Source organism: Podarcis tiliguerta (assembly GCF_965153285.1).
Source record: "Podarcis tiliguerta genome assembly, chromosome: 7".
Taxonomy (NCBI): domain Eukaryota; kingdom Metazoa; phylum Chordata; class Lepidosauria; order Squamata; family Lacertidae; genus Podarcis; species Podarcis tiliguerta.
The window spans coordinates 25,147,752-25,168,469 of NC_139540.1; the positions used below are offsets into that span (position 1 = coordinate 25,147,752).

Below are 20,718 nucleotides of genomic sequence, written 5' to 3' on the forward strand. Positions count from 1 at the left end.
AGAACCGCACAATGGCTGATCTCCTGTTTTTGAAAATGTAACAGCCAGATGTCTCCCCAATCTGTCTCAAGTCTTAATCAAAACACACTTTTTAGATAGAGAACAGGAATAAAGATGCCTTAAAATAGGGATATTTTCATTTGTTAGATGTGTGCCTCTTTCAGTTTCCTTGGCTTTAAATATTGCCTTGGGCAGGAAAGAATTCTGAATGGCTGTCTTACAGGATGTCATACTTTATCCTCACAACAACCCGGTGAAGGGAGGAGGCCAGGCCAAGATGTGGTGCTTTGACGCTAGAGAGTGACCTTCATGGAGTGGGTTTTCCAAGTCCAAATCCAACAGTCTCTCCTACTTCCTTTTACAGTACTATATATTTTCTGAGAGAAAAAATACTGTGTGTGAATACCTGTGTGATTTGGGCAAACGATAGTTAAAAATTGATGTTTTCCATTTGTGCAATGGTTGGGTTTCTTAACATAATAATAGCTTTTTGGTGGAAGTTATGAAAAGCCCACACAGTACAATGAATCCAGAACCCTGATTGAATGTTGTGTTTATTACTTGACTCCCAAGAGCTATTTTTTACCCACAACCCTGCTGAATGGTGACCATGGATGCTGTGAGATGGGTAGATTACGGAACGGCACAGCTGCAAGGGGTGGCAGAATATGAAAAGAACTTGATGTTAACGTCCCCGTCCCCCCCAGCTCTTTTGTTCATGGCACTCCTCCTTTTGAGCGACTGCCTCTTTAAAAAGTGTGTGCGTGCGTGGGAAGCCGAGGCAAGCTGCAAAGTGCTGGGGAAGCTTAGCTTTACTGTGAAGCCTGAGCCTGAGTGAAACCTAACTAGCTAGGCGATATGCAATTCCTGATTGACAGCAGGACTAGCATTATGCAAATACTGCCAGAGAGAACAGCAGCTAGGGAGCCGTGATCAGGGGCTCTGTTAGGGATCTCTCTACACACGCCCGCTCCTAAATCCCCCTGTTTGTTGTTTTCATTTCTCCTTTTGCTGTGGTGGTTCGGCTTAACAATCAATAAATGACCAAAAAAAAAAAAATGTTGTTGCTTTCTTGGGCATGAATAAATCCAATCCTCTGTGCAGTTTCAGTTTCTTGTCAGCTCAAAGAGATGTGCGTGAGCTTGTTAACTCAGGATGAATTGGGTAATATTTAGCAGGGTAATGTGCTAATCTTTAAACCTTTTATGTTTTCAATCCGGTGTATGTATGGGTCTCTTGACACAAAAGTGTGTGTTTTGCCTGCTTCTCCTCGTCTCCTTCAATCTGAAGCCTTATGTAGGTCAGGCTTGGCTTAAGCAGATTTCCTGAACCTGCGTCAGCTTAAGCTGAAGGAATTTTAATAAACCCTCCCTTGTAGGCGTGGGCCTAAATGAGACAAGCCTAGTTAAGCCTGATCTTTTTCTGTTTGTGAAAAAGAGCCGAGCAGAGCTAGGATCTGCGTGGTGCTTTCAGGAACTGCTTCTTCAAGCTGGAGAGAACGATGGTTGGGAAGGCCAGGTCCTCGAATTTTACCTTGTCTGAAAAGCTCGATTTGCTGAAACTTGTCAAGCCGTATGTTAAGATTCTCGAAGAGCACACCAACAAGCACTCGGTCATAGTGGAGAAAAACAAATGCTGGGACATCATAGCCGACAACTACAATGCCATTGGAGCCGACCGCCCTCCTCGCACCGCGCAGGGCCTGCGCACCTTGTACAAGAGGCTCAAGGAATACGCCAAGCAGGAGCTACTGCAGCAAAAAGAGAGCCTTTCTGATTATAAAAGCTACATCTCTGAACCGACCAAGAAAGTTGTGGAGATGATCCCCCAGATTTCCAGCGTGTGCTTGAGGGAGAGGAGCAACCTGCCATGGTAAGTTGACTTTTACATTGCGCCTGGATGGCCGCTATAGCGCCTCCTGTCTTCTCTGGCCATCCCCCTTTGAGCTACATGCCTTAGCCTTTGGGAAAAGTTAAAACCTTGTGATTATTGTTATTTTTTACTTCTTTAATTTTTAAACAGTGACTGACTTTTCTGTTCAACTTCCAGCCGCATTTCAAAAGATCTTATTGTCAGACCCTTGGCAAGTGAGGGTTAAGAAAGAATCCAAGGGAAATAGGAGCTCCAACTTTTACCCCTCCCCTTTTAATAGGCATAGCATTCAAACACTGACCAAGCAAAAGGCTGTTCTACATTTAAGGTAGTACTGTGGTCAACTTGCCTCTGCATACGGAAGCTGATGCCCGTTTTGGATAATATCTATCTACATAAAGTCGAGCAGGAGAACAAAGGAGCCTCTCTCAGTACAGTGTGCCCAGTCAAGGATTATGTTAATCTCTCAGGGTGGAATACATTTTGACTGAATTTAGACCTTTTAAATGATTTTACTTCGCATGCTACCATGCCTTTTTAAACAATGCAGATGGATTGTTTTAAACAATCACATTCTCGGAGGCCAGTATGCAAATTAATGCTCCAATTTAAACTGCAAAAAAGAGGGTATGGAGCACATTTACAGGGATCGTGCGCAGACAGATCGGAACACTGCAGTCACACAAAAGTCTTCATATTTTCCAGCAGCCTTTTAGTGTAGAATCAAATCGGTGCCTCTCTAGATTTGAGCCAGACGTAGAGCAGGCAGGCTGTCTTCAAGGTTTCTTGCAGGGCCTTTGCTTATGCCGCCCTCCCCCTCTACAACTGACTTGCAAAACACGGCTGCTCAAAAGCTTCTCAGACCAGATTTGTCCTGTGCCTGGATGCAGACATTTTAAAAACCAGGGGGAGTCGAGCAGCTCTCTTCCTTACTCCTGTCGCAAGCCATTTAAATTCATGTCACTTACTGTGCAAAACAAATATGTTAATCTGAGTTTCCGGGAAAACTGGCATGTTTGTGCACACTGGCCAGTCCTTGATTTGTACTCCCTCTGGTTGCTCTGAATGGTAACAGTTGTCTAAATCCCACCATGGCAGATGCTGTAAAAATAACATGTGGTGGTGGGCCTTTTGGTGAAATAATTCTGTATTGCCTAGGGCAAATAAGGTGTAATCAAAATGGACTTTTACAGCACAATCCTTTATCTTTCTACTCAGAAGTAAGCCCCTGTTGAGTTCACTCAGGCATACTCCCATCTAAGTACTGTATGTATAAATCTGTAATAGCATGTTAGAAGGGTGTGTGTATATAATTTCCACAATACTGATGTAGATTGAAATGGTCAGCATAAGCCAGAAGTATGGGGCCACTTTTTGGGTGGTCATATACTCTTCCTTTAACCCCTTAGCCAATACAGCAGGTTTCTTTTGTAGCTTAATAATTTTGTAGTAGTGGAAATGGGTGGACTTGTAATTAGCTGTATTGTATTTTTGTCTTGTAAGCCATTTTGGGTGCTGTGTGAGCAGCACAAATGTGGTACACAAATGTTTTGAAAACATTAATAGCGTGCACCTTAAAGACCATTGAAATCTGAAAGAGTTGTTTTTTTGTTCAATAATAAATGTTTTCCAAAAGCATCAGTTCACTAACAGTTGGAGAAACAATCCTCTGATCCTGACCATATTATGTTGGAGTAAGTTTCATTAATCTGAATGAAACTGACTTCCCTGTAGTTGTTTGGGATCTAAGTGAAAAGCTTTTCGAAATCCTTTTTATACATAATATATTCCTTTTTTTCAAGAGAGAACCTGTGGACCAAATTGGCCATCCTCCCAACCAACCGGGGTTCTGCCTCTTCTCCCCACCACTTCCCATGACTATTGTTTCCGTGTCAGTCTCTGCTGTCTGGAAACCATTAATTTCTTCCTCCCATTTGATTAACAGGAACCTGATACGTAGGACCATTGAGTCATGGAATGGGGTTGGCCAACAGGGATAGATAAAAATGATGCATAGCTCCAAATTTCCAGTTCCCAATCAAAAGTCACCATTGAGAAGTTGAAACACAATATGCTCTGCCTCATCTCTCTAAAATGCTCCAGTGGCTGGATGAAGTGGTGGGTTGGATGAGAGTGATAAACTGAGTCTGAAATCATAGCATGATGGAGGCTCTGTGTGTGAGTCCAGGAAACTGGACTCTTTGAAGGAGCGGGTGCGCCATCCAGGGTGTCACTGGAGGCGCAGGTGTCCTCAGTGGCTAGGAGGACTTTTTAACAGCTATGACCACTCATGCATTGGTAACCTCAGGGTTGGAGTACTGCAATGTCCTCTGCACATTTGAGGTTGTGTTGGAGGCTTCAACCAGTGTAGGACGTGGCAACTTGGTTGCTTGTGAGAGCAAACAACTGCCAGTATTTAACACCTTATCCATTGCATTTTCACTGGTTGGAAGTCTGCTACCAAGCCAAGTTCAGTGTTCTGGTACTAGCATATAGATCCCTATTTGGCTCAGGACCAGGTTGCTTGCGAAACCTTCATAACCCTTATGTACCTGGTAACTCCGTGCGTTCTACAGGAGACTTTCTTCTTAAAGTTCCCCAAATATCAAAAGCCTGCTTCAGAGTAAGTAATTTGAAGCAGGGCCTTCAGTGTGGCCGCCACTGTTTTGTGGAATAAGTATCCCTGTTGAGATACCAGAGGTGCCCACCCACTACCTATACTTTCCAGAAATAATGGAAGACATTTTTTGTTTTGACAAGCAGCATTTTTTGTTGGATGAAAAGGTTGTGGCCTTAGGTGTTCCTTTTTACTGTTTTTAAAACTAATTTGAGCTGTTGGTAAATTGCCTTGAGGCACATGCAAAAGGAGATTCATAATATTACCGATTAATATATTTACCCCCCACCCAAGCTCACATTGCTTATAACAAGAGTTCAGTTCGTAAGCAGCCAATGACTCATATTTTTCCTATATCCTGGCCTATCGTGCAGTGTCATTTGACTGGCATTGCCATTCTCTGTTACCTGTTATGACCCTGAGCGGTACTTTTGTGGGTTTTATTCTTTTCATTTTGTGTATTCGGAACTGGAGTTAAAATTACCGTAAATCATTATAGCTTAATTCAATTGAAAGGTGTTTGAAAATTTATTAGAATTGTTTTGTTACCTCTTGCCAAGTAGTTAGAAAGCTCAGGGCAGCCTTTTTGAGGCCAGTTAGCTTAAGGGGCAAAAAGTATTGGGCTTTGTGCTCTCTAAGATTTGGCTGAAAGACAAAAGGGTGTGTGCAAACCTTTACTTGTTCATTGTTTCTGTGCTCCTAATCTCCATCCCGTGAGCTTCAAAATGCATGTTTATTAATGATGTGAACCCTGTGGTCCAGGGAAACCATGGGGGGGATTCACTTTGGTGCCCTAAACTGGCAGATGAGGAATGCGGTAGGCGCCTTCCTGGTGCAACATCTCTCAAACCCCAGCCCAGCTGTTTTTCTTGCATAGTCCAGCATCAGGCCTTTGTTTACCAGTAGTCAAGAGTTAGAAACTCCGATATATAATCTAATCGCCAAATGGCACCTTAAACTTAGGTTACGGTCATCACAATGGACTGTCCAGGCACCTTCTTTTGCAATGGGGTTTATTATATTTATTAATTATATTTTTATACTTATTTATATTTTAAATGGCAAGTCTCAGAGCAGTTTACAACACATTAAAACATCAAATAAAACAATCCAGAATAAAATGAATTCAAGCTTTGAGGAAAATACTCCAGAGCCTTTTCTAAGCAATATTTTGCTTTCCCCAGTTGCCAACCTTGCATCCGGGAATCTCCACATGGCTGCAGTTGGACCTGGGCCAGTCAAAAACGCTCCTGGCTCCTGGCTAATTTCCAACTGCCTGTTATATGCAGTTAGCCCCTTAAAAAAACAGTGGGTATCAAATGGTTCTCTCCCAAAAGGTAAGTAAGTATGCAGGCCTTGGAGAGTAAATCTACCATGAAGAAAGGTTCCAGTATTTGGAGCTATTTTGTTTAGCAAAAGGGAGACATTAAGGAGGTATATAAAGTTACACATGGTGTAGGGAAGGTGGCTAGGGAGAATCTTCTCTCTCTGAATACTAGGGAGGGGTCATCCAGTGAACTGGAAGGTGGGAGATCCAAGACAGAGTAAACAGAATACTTTTTCACACAGTGCATAATTAAACTATGGAATTCATTGGTTTGCACAAGATTTGGTAGCAGCCACCAACTTAGATGACTTTAAAGAGAACTCTAGACACATTGATGTCAATGACTACTAGTCATGATGGCCCCAGAATCAGAGGCAACATGTTTGTGAACCAGCATGCTTGTGCTGACATCCTTCTTGCGAGCTTCCTGTAGGTACCTGGTTTGCCACTATGGGAAAGAGGATGCTGGTTTAGATAGACCTTTCGTCCTGGACTAGTAGGGTTCTTATGCTTTTAATACTTAAGACTCCTTGCATTGCCCCTACCAAAGCAGATTTCAGCTCCATCCCTGGACTTGCACAGTAATCAAGTACCTATGCTCTGTTTTTACAGAACACCCATGCTCTGTAGGTAGCTGACTAATAAAATAGGGTTGGGCCACCCTAGTGAAACACACCATTGAATTCTGCTGTTACCCAATAACCTTGTCGAAGACAGTCACTTCCTTATGAAACTAGTAACAGCAGATTTAGTCTGGGTGGATCAGCATATGATTTGTTTGGAGGCAGTGCAGAGTTAGGAATCTAATTTGGCATTTGATGACCAATTCCAAGCTTTGTTAAAACTGACATAACTGACTCATACTAAACAGATGCCTGACGGATTCTGAATACCAATTCCACCACGGTAACTGTCTCTCTTAATTAAGGAATAGAGGTCTCCCCACACTAGTAGATGAAAACTTGCATTCTTCTTAAGTTTATAATATAAATGTGAATCTTTGATATAAGCTAGTTTTTTTAAGATAGCCAGTTAGCACACACTGAAGGCATTTTGTGAGAACATTAATGCAGATTTCCAGCCCGATCTTCATCTCTATTAATGTAGTAAATTATATTTCCAGCTTTCAGAATTTTGGTCGGACTGTTCACCCCAACATTACTCTGTATTGTATTGTATCTTGTTTTTCATAGATGTTTTAAAAATATTTAAGAAACAATGATAAATAGGTAAGTTGGTCCTGGTGCTTCACCAGACTGTCCAATGTCTTTTATAGCTGCTTAGCAGCTTGCTGTCCTGTTAAAGGACTTTTGCATGGACAGAAAGCCTCCAGATGTTAGACTACAGCTCCCATCTTTCCTTACCATTGGCCATGCTGGCTGTGTCTGATAAAGGAGGGGAGTCCTACAACATGTGGACAGTCACAGATTCCCCATCTCCAGGATTGAGTCACAACAGTTTCTATCCTCTCTGGTTCTGGTGAAGCTAGGCTCTCCAATCCATACAACGATCTACTTGGGCGCAGGGGAAGATATGTAATTTGGTGGAAGGGAGAAGGAAAGGAAAGTCCTCTCCTTTATTGGAGGTTTTTAAGCAGAGGTTGGATGGGCAGCTGTCATAGATGCTTTAGTTGAGATCCCTGCATTGTAGAGGGTTGGACTAAATGACCCTTGGGGTCCCTTCCAGCTCCACAGTTCAATGATCCTATGATCTTCAGTAGTCTCTCCCATACCTTCCTTCATACTTTCAAGGCCCTCTGGAAAAGTGGAAGTGAGAGAATGTTGCTCTTTCAGGATTTCACCTAATCTGGAGTAAGCTGAGAAGCTGATCTCGAGCCCACCTCACAGGTCCTCTGAAGGGCAGGATCATTCACTTACCTTGCACTGTACTGGGGAACATTTGGAAGCAGCTAGAAATTCTCTCACCACTTCCAAGTGCTTCCCAGCCCAGTGCCAAGTAACCAGGTTACTCTTGCCCTCCCCACCCCCCCAGACAACCTGAGAAGGGAAGAGTTGGAGTAGCCACAAATAATCACTGACTATTAAAGCCCAGGTAGCACTTGTGACCCCCAGAACTCAAGTGCTGAGATACTTACTTTGAATAAGGAATGCTGCAGGATGTGTGGAATATAGATGGAGAAAGAAATGCTTTGAGATAAAATATTATTCAGGCCCTCGGGAAAGGAAGCCATACAAAGCGCTTAGAGCTATACTGGCAGGAATGGTTTGAGATTTTATTGCTCCTTTCATTCAGTCAATATGATGTTGATGTTTAAAATAATCTACACTCCTCCTTTTCTCTGTATTTCTTTCTTCACTTTTTCAATTAGATTTTATTATTCATCATATGACAAAGTCAGGTAGCCTTATGCTCTATGTGTACCCCTCTCAGTGACAAATCTACATGTGAACAATGGTAGTGTCTTTTATCAAATGTTAATTCACAAGTGGTTTAGGACAGCCTTCCCAACCTGGTAGCTGCCAGATGTGCTGGCTGGGGCTGATGAAAGTTGTAGTCCAAAGCATCTAGAGGCCACCAGGTTGGGAAGGCTGCCTTAGAAGTTGAGTTTTTGCCTTTTTTGTGGACTAAGAAGATCCTTTTTCTTTCCTGTTAATGATGAAAATATTATTTGTCTGTTTTTAGTGCTACACCGGATAAAAAAATAGTTGCTACTACCAGCTCACCACAGTCAATGATAGAGCACCAACCTGCTGCTATCACACTGGAGCTGGATGAAGACGAGGAAGATGTCAAACCACCTGCATCGTTGATTGTAGAGTTACAAACACAGGAGAGCTTAGAGCAAAGAGATGAAGAACATTTGGTCCATGCAATGGAGAGATCTCCTTCAACTTCCCTGTCTTCTGTGGATATAAGAATGTTGTCTCCATCTCCCATCCCCAGAAGAGATGAATTTTTCAGGCTTGAAACTGGAGAACGATTTAGACCGGCATGTGGGGGATATGATCCCCAGATGTTGCAAATGCTGAAAGAAGAGCACCACATCATTTTGGAAAATCAAAGGAAAATCGGGCTCTATATCCAAGAAAAAAGGGATGGCTTGAAAAGAAGGCAGCAGCTGGAAGAAGAGCTATTGAGAGCAAAAATTAAAGTAGAAAAGTTAAAGGCGATACGACTACGTAGGGATCTTCCTGAATTCAACAATCTTTGAATATTTAGCAATTCTGCTTAAAAACCAGGGTTATTTCACAATTCTTTTTGATCTAGAAAAGAAGTATTTACCCAAGTTTTGGGGGTAGGGGTATGCATGTTTTTTCCATTTTGTTTCTCATGCAGATTTGCAAAAAAATTAAAGCCATTTCTCACTGGTCTTCCCAGGTTTTCTGATTTAAAGTAGAACCAGATCTAAGACTAAAAAAAAAACCCCTTTGAAATCTTATGACCACATGACTGTTAGCAAAAGCAAATGATAACTTATACAGCTGTTGTAAAATATGCTGATCTTATTCTTTTTCATTTTTTGGTGAATCAGTTCTTATCTGTCCTTTGAAATACTCATTTATCTGTGAGTTAATAAACATATGCAAAATGGAGAAAAATACTATCTTTGTTTCCTCCTTTCATAAAACTTGTGGAAATGGCTGTCATTCAAATGAAGTATTTATCATGGAAATATCTCACCAGCAATTCCTTTCTAATTTGACCTGAACAAGGGTGGATATAATGGTGGCATTCGTACATCACAATAAGCCATAGGTAACTTTTGAGTGTGCACTGCAGAGGGCTCCTCCTTCACTCCTCTAGACTACAGAAGCAACAAATCATGATCTCTGAATCAGTGTTACATCTGAACTAGGAATCTTCATTTCAGACACACCACACTGTTAAAGCAAGTTTTGTTCTTGGCTTACCTACTGTGGTTTGTTTTGAGCAGAAGAAGCTATGACTCCAGGTTCGCAAATAATTCTTCGCCAAGGATTACAATTAGTTGCTCCTACTGGGTATAAAGGAGAAGTGAAGCATGCACAATATTCATGGTAACTATGGTTTATTGCAGCACTGCGGTACTTCTAATAGTCGATCAGCAAAGCCTTTTGGCCCAGATGCATCTTTACCTATCCTGCCTCCCCTTCCCGAGTCACATAAGACGTCAAGCGTAGGGCAGTTGAGCATGGCTTAGCTAAAATAGCCACAAGGGCCAAATGGGAAGTCCTAGCAGTCCTAATTAGGCTTGCAGACCAAAAGTTCCTTGTCACTGGTTTAGGGCTTATGCATACTTGCCTATTGTCTTGCTCTTCCAATCAGAGGTTTGCACTTTAATGCTCTGTGTCCAAGCGGTTTTAGGCTTTTGTTTTTGCCCCAAGATTTCCTCATGGAAACCTGCTCTTTAAAGTTGAATTGGAGCAAAAATCAATTTGGGTTTTCCACGGATTGACGGTTCCTCTGACTGAGCTTTGAAGGTTTTTGCAGGGAAAGCTCCAGGGGGCAGGGGAAAGGTGCTCAGACACTGCGTTTTAAATTGCAGAACGTGTCTGGAATGAGCGGAGGAAAGGTAAAGGTATGGACAAGCCCTTACTTAGGACACACAAACTGGGCCAGAACATACTAAAACGTAATTATAAAAGTACAATAGTGAGAGTAGGCTTTTGAAGGGGAAGTACCATAGCCCAATGGTAGAGCTCAATAGAAGGCAGCTTCCTCTGCTTTTTTAATGTTTCTGACTTTTAGGTGTGAAATAATTAATTATTTTGTCTGTTTCTGAAGCTGCTAGCTTGTACTTGCCTAACAGTTCCAGTTGAACCAGTTTCCTGCACACACACTCTTGAATTTTGGCTTCCTTTCAGGGGGCCCTCCGCCACCTAGATAAAGCTTCTTCTATTTCTGATATGTGCAAAGGATATCGCCCTGTAAAATAAGAGGCAGGGAAAGAGATTACTTCCACGTAATCTTGTTTGGTTTAGTCCTTTCATCCTTTATCCTTCTTTACCTACACTTAGGGAGCATTGCTTGTATACTCTCAGTCTCCCTGCCGCCACCCCCAATCTGTGTTTCTGGGTTTTTTGTTTTCATGAGCTCTTTATTCCTGGAAATAAATTGGCCTTAATAAAGCTTGTAAACAGTTTAGGAGTGTAGAGATCACTGATTAAATATTTTGTAGAAGTCGCCGTAATCTTGATCAGTAGCATATATAAGTCTAGCTACCTGGTGACAAAATGTGTATCCCCCTACTCCCATAAACTTCAAAACCCTTTAGAGTGCAAATATTTATTTAAAAGATTATTGTGTTTCACCACTCCTTACTTATGACAATTAACATCTTTATAGATCAGAAATTTTCTGATTTTATGGTTAATTTTAACTGATTTTATCTTTTGTAACTTGATTGCTTAGAACTCTGGTGGTAAGCAATATATACATAGCTGACATAATAAATGAACAAATAACCATAACCACTGCATTATTAAAATGAGCACAGGAACTTTCCTTCCCAATCCCTTGGTATCCCTGTGCCCAGTGCTCCCCCCCCCCCCCTGAAAAACAAGTGCCGGTAGTTACCATGAAGTTGTTACAGTAAGTGCTACACTTATTAACAACCAAAAAAAGAGGTGCTGGGACTGCTTACTCTTGAATACCCCCTGAAAAAAAGCACTGATGTGCCCCCTAAATCTGTTCTGGGGTTTCCCTCAACCCTCTGCAGCAATTTGGGGAGGGTGTGGGGGAAGAGGCAGGGGCAGGGAGTTTATGACCATTGCCTGGATCGTACTCAGCCTCATTGTTTTAACATCTGAGCTCCAGCTGTTTCTTAGCTGCTAGGACAATTAAGCAAGTATAAATGGAACTTCAGGCAAGCTTTGAAGCAGAAACCCCAGACTTTCAGATTCATGGCTGGAATTATGGCCCTCAGTCCTTTTACTTGGACCTGTTCTTGGCTTGGTTGCCTTCTGTTTGATAAAGCATGTTGAATTTGATTAGGCGCTTCAGTGTTTATATTACTTGGACTAGCTATGGTTCCGGACTTCCCTTTGTTCTTCTTTGGCTTGTTTTTCCTGGCTCCTCTTTCTGCACCTGCTCTGTTCCTCCACTTGTCTCTCCCCCACCCCTGTTCTTCTCTTACTCTTTAGCCCATACTAGGGTCGTCTTCTCTTCTTCACCTGTTTATTTTTTGGCTATAAGGTTACCTGCTTAAGCACAAATTGAACTGATGAGGGGGTTGCCCTGCCCTGATAGGTGTACCCTATCAAAAGTTTGACTTCCTGCCAGTGGAGAGGTGGGTAGTGACAACCCCACTTCCTTCCTACAGAGAAGGAACTTATCACAGTAAGTACCAATGTTCACTTTTCCCCAAGAACAATTTCTGAAGAGGTTTTTAACAAAATAGTTTGTGGAATTGGACCAGAGATGTCAGTGAAGGAATGGTAATGGCATCTCCAGAAGCCTGCCTCCAAAATCCATTATTTTACACATATCCTCAACAGTGGTTGTGTTGAAAGCCTGGACAACTGGTGAAGAGGCTGACAGGTCACGTGGGTGGAATCTTTTTTGATGTTGAGTGTTTGTTCAATAGTCATTCAAGTGAAAGCAGAGGTTCATGAGTAGGCAACAGAGGACAGGGATTGAAAATCAGGAAAAATGTCAGGCAGGGTAAAGATATTCTCAGCAAGTCTATCAAAGACTGTGTTTTATTTTAATTGCCACCATTATAAGGGTCTCAACCAACTGAAAGATAGGGCTGGAGAAAATAAAAGCCCGGTAGATCCTACAACAGTAAGAACAAGGGACTTCAACTCTTTCCAAACATTTGATGCTGCCTGAATAATGCAACACAGTGTGCCTAGAGAGGTAACTGGAAAACAAAACTTGTCATAATCCTGAAGTCCGGCAGTGACCAGGACAACGAGTCAAAGGCTATACTGCCACTGTGTGAGAAGCTAGACCAGATTCCTAGCTTCCGAGCCTCAGGTCTCATGTTTGGGATCAGGGGGTTCACTGACCATGAGGCTGACTGGCAGGAAGTCGCTAAACTGGATCCCATGGACCAGGGCCATAGAACTAGAACTGAGACCCTCACAGGCGGCTAGTTCTGGCCTGAGAAACTGAGTGCCTCCTATGCTACCCCACCAGTCTGACAGTGCATGGGACACCTAGAGCAAAGGAGAAGTGCCTACCTTCAGTTCAGAGGGCTGGCCCTTTGAGAGCCTCTAGTGCTCCAATAAAAGAGGTGGAGGATCAGAAAGATGGACTTGGAGGCAAAGGCTCACCTCCAACCCTTGTCAAGCACGCTGTTCATTAGGAGCTCTCCATGGTGCTGCAGCAATCAACCTGCCTTGCTCTGTGGGCGGCACCTCAGAACTAGAATAGGATAAAATATCTGATGCAGTCCAGAGATAAAGTTCACCATTATCCCATTCTTTCCTCCCTTCCCTGTGCTGCAAAAAATATTGAAATATTTTGGAGTTAGAAAAAAATACTGATATGGGTAGCACTTGCTCAGGGATCTTACTAGCTACTTTAGTGCAAAATGATAAGGTTAATGGGATTTTAGGAAATCAAGGAACATTTGTGTGCTTAGTTAGACTCCAGATTACTAAATTCTAGAAATTTTGCTTTTTTAATTTACACTAAAGGAAGTTGGTAGACAGGATGGGCAGAACATGAATATTTAGATACACATGACTACCTCTGAATAACCCTTATTAAAATTGGTCTCTACTATTAGTTTCCTGTTTAAATTATTGAATGAATTACATTTATGTAAATCGGGTTTATGTAATGTGGTTTGGAAAGATTATGTCTTCCCCTTCCAAGAATGTCTTTGGCTTGTCTATATGGAATTGCTGCTGCATAGCATATTAAAATGCTTAAAAAAGGAATAATCTTTCTGACTTCTTCCAAGGTAATCCCACACATTCTACACAGGCAAGGATGTTCAAATTATGTAGATAGTGAGTACTAGAATAAACCATGTTTCTGCTCCACTGTAGAAAGCATGATTATTATCAGAGTAGACCCACTGAGACCAGTGTATTTGAAATTTATTGCTAGAATTGCATTTTTCAGTATACAGTATGGTCATTTAAAAAAAAATACTAAAAATAAAAAGAATTATGCTACAATGTGGACAAGAGATATTAGATGGTATAAATTACCTGTTTGGGTTATATTTAAATAGGCTCAGCATTTGTTCTAGTAAACTTTCCCCCTTTTCTTTTGAAGTTATGGGAAGTACCATATACACTTCTCAAATTTAGTGTGTCTGCAAGTTTCAATTTTTTTTCTTAAAAAAAGAAAGGCATATAGTCTATCTAAAAGCACAAAGAAAGGGAAAAGACTGACAGCTGAGCTAGCACTCACAGCTGTCATGTCATTTGCCTCCCTGGGCTCAACCTGAGGGACGTGTTACAAGCGCTCGCTCTCTCCTTCCCCTTCTTTGTGTGTCTTCGCCTCTACAGGTCCAGCGTGCCCAGTGACAACAGCAACAGCCAGGCACCAGGAGGACCCTGGCTGCCTCACAAAATACTTCAGTGTAGTGTGGTGCAAGGCCTCCAAGAAAAAACACAAGAAGTGGGAAGGTGATGCCATTCTTATTGTGAGAGGGAAGTCGGTGACCCTGAAAGATACAGAAGGCAGAGACATTGGAAAAGGTAATGCCAATTGGAGTGCAACTCTGATGTGTAGAAGTTCAGCACTGCTCCAAAAACATGTGCTTGAATAAAATGAAAACAGTTGTTTGTATGGTCGGCATTACAATGGAGTAGGAAATTTGGCAGTGGTGCAATCTTCATCAGTGATTGGCTGAACTGTTCTTGTGTCACAGAGAAGTAGGAAAGCCAGAATTGTCTCTGGGTGCTTGCTACTGGTTATGGGCTCAAATCCAAGAGAGAAGGGCCAGGCAGGTGCAGGGGCTTGGGAAACGAAGAGTAAAAGAGGCAGAGGGGCCTGAGAAGGAAGTAGGTCAGAAGGAACAGAAGGACTTAGGGTATGAGTATTGGTGCTGGAGAAAGATCTGGAGGAATGTGGGGAAGGACAGGGAGGAGTCTGAGAAGAGAACTGGGAGAGAGAAGAGGGTAGTTAGGAAAAGATGCATGTGACCCGGAGCTTCAGAGGCAGAGACCTGCCTCTGATTTGAAATAAGCAGCCAAATCTCAGGCTGAAGGCCCCTGAAGGCTCATGTTTAATGCACCCCACCATTTTGGTTTTTCTTTACTCTAACTGATACAGTGGTGCCTCGCAAGACGAAAAGAATCCGTTCTGCGAGTCTCTTCGTCTTGCGGTTTTTTTCGTCTTGCGAAGCAAGCCCATTAGCGGCTTAGCAGATTAGCGCTATTAGCGGCTTAGCGGGCCTAGCGGATCAGCTGATAAGCGGCTTAGCGGCTTGGGAAAAAGGGGGGGGGGGAAGGGAAAAACCCCCGTAAGAACTCGCAAGACATTTTCGTCTTGCGAAGCAAGCCCAGTGGAAATTCGTTTTGCGAAGCACCTCCAAAACGGAAAACCCTTTCATCTAGTGGGTTTTCCGTCTTGCGAGGCATTCGTCTTGCGGGGCACCACTGTAAATCCAACAAATTATTTGCTTTGTTCTGATGGTTCAAAAGTATAGTAATACTTCACACCCCTTAATTCAGGGGTTCTCAAACAGACACCCATGGAGCTGGTTGGGGGAATCCTCTGGATAAGCATGAGAAGGAGGATGTAGGGCTTTAGAGGAATCAGTGAGAATTGCTTTCTCCTTCCCTTCTTCCAGCAAGGAGTCTCCATTGGATCTTGGAGCCTTTCCGTTAATGGACAGGGCGCTCTGGATCCAACCTAATGTGGCCAAAGTCTTTGTCTAACTTTCACCTGACACTTTCATTATGACTATTATTTTAATTTTATGTTCATCTCGGCTAAACATTTTGCGGCCTTTCTTAGGTGCTGGATACAAAGCCAAAGACCTGGAGAATTTTGACCAAGGCCAGACTCTGATGGTTGGAGGCAAAGAAATCGAAGTGATGGGTGCAATTGCAGAAGAGGACTTCAAAAGCGGCAAGTGTTTTCAGTCTGGTGTGAAGACTGCCGAGGAGATTTGGAACGTCTCGCAAGCTGCTACAAAACCATTCTGCAACCCTTTCAAAAATGTATCGAAAACTAACACTGAAGGAAATCCTCCCAAAGGCCTCCAGAACTATAACCCACGTCATGATCCATGCGCACCAAGTGAGGATTTTTATGGTTCACCTGCTTTAATCTGTTTTTAACCTCTGTTTTATCCTCTTCTGAATTTGAATAGAACGGCAGGATTTAGACCCTGTTTTTTTGGCCTCCTCTGCTCCAGTATATTGGGGTGAATATTTTTTTAATTAATCTCGAATCTACATTAGGAGATGTGCAGGGGTTGCTAGTAACAGGCAATAATACATTTAAATGGACAATCTACAACTAATGCCCACCCATCTGATTAATTTGGAGAGGATGCTTTCTTTTCTGCAGCAGCCTAACCTTTCCCAGCCTGGGGCACTCCAATTGTTTCTTCTTATTGTTATAACAAAAAACTGCTCCTTTTTCCTTATGGGGTACCCAAGAGCCCATATAGAATCCTTTTGTAGGTTCTCTATAGGTAGGAGAAAATAACAGAGGCCAACCAGAGAATATTGAGAAGCAAAGCAGCTAGTAAGCCTGATCTTTATTAACTGTTGCAACAGGGTCCTCACTGCCACATGCAAGAGACAGGAGAGACTCCGAACCATGCGCTCAAGCCCTTATATAGCCTTTTGAATTGCTCACCCTGGAGCCCAAGACCACCCCTCCATACATACATCATAGAAGGGGTGTAGCCCAAGAACACCCCCTAGTACATCATACATCCATCCATCAGAGAAGGGGCGGACTACAACAGAAATCTGAGTGCATTGTTTTTATCCTGTCTGCCAGGTTGCCTGATTGGATTACCTGGGCATCCTGACCACTCTTTTGTTATGATAACTACTCAATTCCTGAATCCAGGTCACAGGTCACAGGCTCACTCTATTCATTTCTTAAATGTGCCCTTGAGACAGAATTTGTGAGCATAGAGATAATGCGGAGGCTCCCCATTTCCTTCAACCTTGCAGAGAAATATTTGAGGTCATTTGGAAGAGACAAAATGGTTTCAGGACCCTTTTTCTGCGGGGTTTCAGACATGTGGTTTATACATTTATATATGTGCTTGCTTGGTACATTTATGAACCAAGCATTTATATATATGACCTTAAAATTCTTATAATTCACATCAGCGCTAACTGTTGGGCTTGCTGGCTGGTGCTGATGGGAGTTGGAGTCCAACAGCAGCTGGAGGGTACCAGTTGGGGAAGGCAGCAGTGGCTAGTCAAATATTCCTTCATACCTTGAGGGCAGATCCACACCATGCATTTAAATCAAAACAAGAGTAAAATCTATTTAGGTAACATTGACAATCACTTGCCGTTCTGCTGCTTTACTTAATCTGATAATTAAAAACATAACAGTGTTTGCCAGCTGTCATTTCTCCCCCAACCAGTAGCTTTTATTGAATAAACAGTAACGTAGCATTCATGATTCCTGTGTTTCAAATTTAAGATTGCTTAGTTATGCTGCGCCCATCCCCAAATCACCAGCGGTTGTTCAACAAGTCGGGCTTGCCTGTGGTGGATGTTGTTGTGGACCCCCACATTGTAAACCATCTTCGACCGCACCAACGGGAAGGGATCTCATTTCTTTATGAATGTATGATGGGAATGAGGTAAGAGGATAATCATTTTGTACTTCTTTTTAAATTGCGTGAACAAAAGCCGAAGGATGGCCTTTCAGTCATCTGCAGCAAATCACACAGGTGGGCAAACTTTCTTCTTGCTTTCTGATTTCATCAGTCTTTTTAGAACCTTGGCATGGGGTGGGAGGCAGGCTGGTATCTCCGAAGCTTATTGAGAATTGGCCTACATGTCATGGGTATGCTGTAGTGGTAGGAAATGGCATAGCCCTGGTGGTTAATTCGGTTGAATTGCATTTGGACTAGCTGCAGCAGGAGGTTTCTATTAATGAATAATGCAACCGATTCTCTCCTAGCAAATTCCACCCTCAGAGAAGCAGGGCACTCATTCGAGATACACTTGACACGTTACATATTAACAGGGAAGTTAGTGAGAAAGCTCACTGTTGAAATTGCTATGCCATTTGCTTAACATAAATTTTGTAATTTGAAGTAGGGATTTTAAACTGCAATCCTATACACACTTACCTGAGTGTAAGCCTCATTGGACTTCTGAATAAGAACAAAGGAGAAGACCACAATGAAAGGAGAAAGTAGGGATATTGATTCCTGTTCATTCAGTAAAACTGTTCCAATCTCGTTCCCTTATCAGAGTAAGTTGAGAAAGCTTTTGCCAAAGTTAGGAGCTTTCTAGAAATTTGATTCAGGTTGTACAAGAAAAGAGCCTCAGAAACTTAGAAGGAGGTGTATTCTAGGCAAAAATACTAGATTAAGCTAATAAACATAAACATTATTTTGTTATTCATTTTTGTAGCCTTTTCTGTATACAGTGGTACCTCGGGTTACATACGCTTCAGGTTACAGACTCCACTAACCCAGAAATAGTACCTCGGGTTAAGAACTTTGCTTCAGGATAAGAACAGAAATCACGCTGCGGCGGCGGGGCAGCAGCAGGAGGCCCCATTAGCTAAAGTGGTGCTTCAGGTTAAGAGCAGTTTCAGGTTAAGTATGGACCTCCGGAACGAATTAAGTACTTAACCTGAGGTACCACTGTATTAATGTTTTTACCCTTGTGGGTTTTGTGGGGTTTTTACCCTATCTGGTTTTGCACTAAAATGAATTATTTGATATGCACCTTGTAACAACATTGTTATATTATTGAAGGTGTGTGACTGAACCAACACATACAAATAGTAAGTAAACAAAATAAAAATCTAAGGCCAGGCCTCAATACATATTTTTGTGAAAAAGAAAAAGAAAAAAGGACTTACATTGCTTAACAATATGGATTTTCCTAAGACTGGTTTGTGGAGAATTGCAAGGTTTAAAAGAAGAAGAAGAAGAAGAATAAAGTATCAACCATGCAATTGTCTTTTTTCAGAGTAAGCTGTAGATTTGGAGCCATTCTTGCAGATGAAATGGGTTTAGGAAAAACTCTGCAGTGCATTTCAGTCCTCTGGACTCTCCTGCGTCAAGGGCCATATGGATGCAAACCTGTAATAAAACAGGCACTGATAGTCACTCCTGGGAGTCTGGTGAAGAACTGGGGGAAAGAATTTCAAAAATGGCTGGGAAGTGAGAGAATCAAGGTGTTCTTAGTGGATCAGGTGAGATAATAGTCTGGTTTGTACATCATGTTAAACCATTCTTAAACCACTGTTAATTGAAAAATGCCAAAGAACGTTCTGCAGATAGAATCCTGGAAGGGACCCTGCGGATCATCTAGTCCAACCGCCTGCAATCCAGGAATATGCAGCTGTCCCTTATGGGGATTGAACCTGCAACCTTGGCATTATCAGCACCACGCTCTGTTTTGTCATACACTGCCTTCTTTCCACGCGACCTACTTCTTGCCCTAAGCTGCCCCTCTTCCTGACGTCCCATAAGGCTTTACAGTGCCCAGCTGCTAGCATTACCTCATCATGTCACCATTTCCCTTTCCATTGGTCAGCTCCAAGAGCGAGGGGGTGGGAATCTTAGCAGTCTTTAGCAACTTTAATCAAGCGGCAGTGTTCTCCTTACATTCTCCCGATAAAGAAATGCCCATACTCCTTTGCAGCATGTGGGGTTTTTTTAGAAATCATTTTCTTCCACTCCTCTGGTCTGCCCACTGGGTCCTTGACAATTGACCCATTACCATAAATTTGAGCTCAGTAAACCTTACCTATGTTGGAGCTATCCCCTATCTCCCCTCTCCATCTGCTACTGGATGGTTAAAAGACTGCTTTCAATAATGCACACTTAAGTATTTTCATCTGTTTCATTTGTAATGATCAACAGGAATAGAACCTCTTTTGAATTCCTTCCACTTACTTGGCATTCTCTCTTCTATTTCTGTGCTTAAAGTTGCTGCTGCTGTGAGCTGTACCTACTTGGATAAAGTAGGTAGAGCTCAAAGTGATATGTCAAAGAAATTCCCTTTAAGTTTTCAACTCCAGCTTGAGCTGCAGCTGTGAATTGAAGTGGGGCAGGGATGGGGGCAGGGAAAGGCAGAGCTGGATGGGGAACAGGATCCTGTTATTAGTCAGAGTTAGCAGCAACGTGAACGTCAGGAAATTTTCTAGTGAGAGCTGCTGAATGCCAAGTTTGGCTTCTCTTGCTTAAAGTTGCAGTAACCTGGTGGGCAATTTGGGCAGGGCAACAAAACAAACACACGTAAAGCATCGTTAGGGAGGTACTTACATTCACATGTAATACTAAGCCATAGTTAAGGTCAGTAAAGCAACAACAAACCATGGTTTGTTTTCACAAACAAGGCATAGTTAAGGCATTTTGCTGGGTTAGTATATAACGCTAAGCCATGGCTTATTAACTAAGATTTCTTTAAACCATTGTTTAACATGATGTGCGAACCAGGAACAATGTTCACCTGCCACCTGTAACAATGCTAGGTACTTTCCTTGGTGTTTGGATAGACCTCAGTTCTATTTTTACTGTTGCAGAGTCTGTTAGCTGGTTTGAGAATGTTTACACTGCGCCTTGTTAGCATTTGTATTCCTGTTATAAAAACTGGAAAAATCATTTTGAGTGTTGCTTTTGGCTGCTTCCCCATGTGGGGAAAATAAAATCGAGATGTAACTTTACAATTCTACATTGACATGCTGTGTGGTATTGTCAATGGAGCTACCCAAAGACTTGCAACACAACTAAGTAGAAGCACCTCACCATTTGTGAATAGTGAATAATGAGGAGCTTTTTAGCAGCTTTCTTTCTTTCTTTCTTTCTTTCTTTCTTTCTTTCTTT

The 20,718-nt window shown here is 42.2% G+C and overlaps 1 protein-coding gene across 7 annotated transcripts in view; it reads left to right on the top strand.

The window, feature by feature from the left end:
* Positions 1-20,718, top strand: part of LOC310682339 (fibrinogen silencer-binding protein-like) — a 37,501-nt gene that overhangs the window by 5,797 nt on the left and 10,986 nt on the right. For 5 of the 7 annotated variants that reach the window (XM_083451007.1, XM_083451006.1, XM_083451003.1 and 2 more), the window contains exons 4-7: positions 14,228-14,419; positions 15,684-15,968; positions 17,346-17,508; positions 18,857-19,082. In XM_083451007.1, the coding sequence (XP_083307133.1) occupies positions 14,228-14,419; positions 15,684-15,968; positions 17,346-17,508; positions 18,857-19,082 (866 nt within the window). Of the gene's footprint in view, positions 1-1,437; positions 1,873-8,459; positions 9,379-14,227; positions 14,420-15,683; positions 15,969-17,345; positions 17,509-18,856; positions 19,083-20,718 lie in introns of those variants that run through there. The other 2 variants (XM_083451008.1, XM_083451009.1) reach the window with 2 other exon arrangements.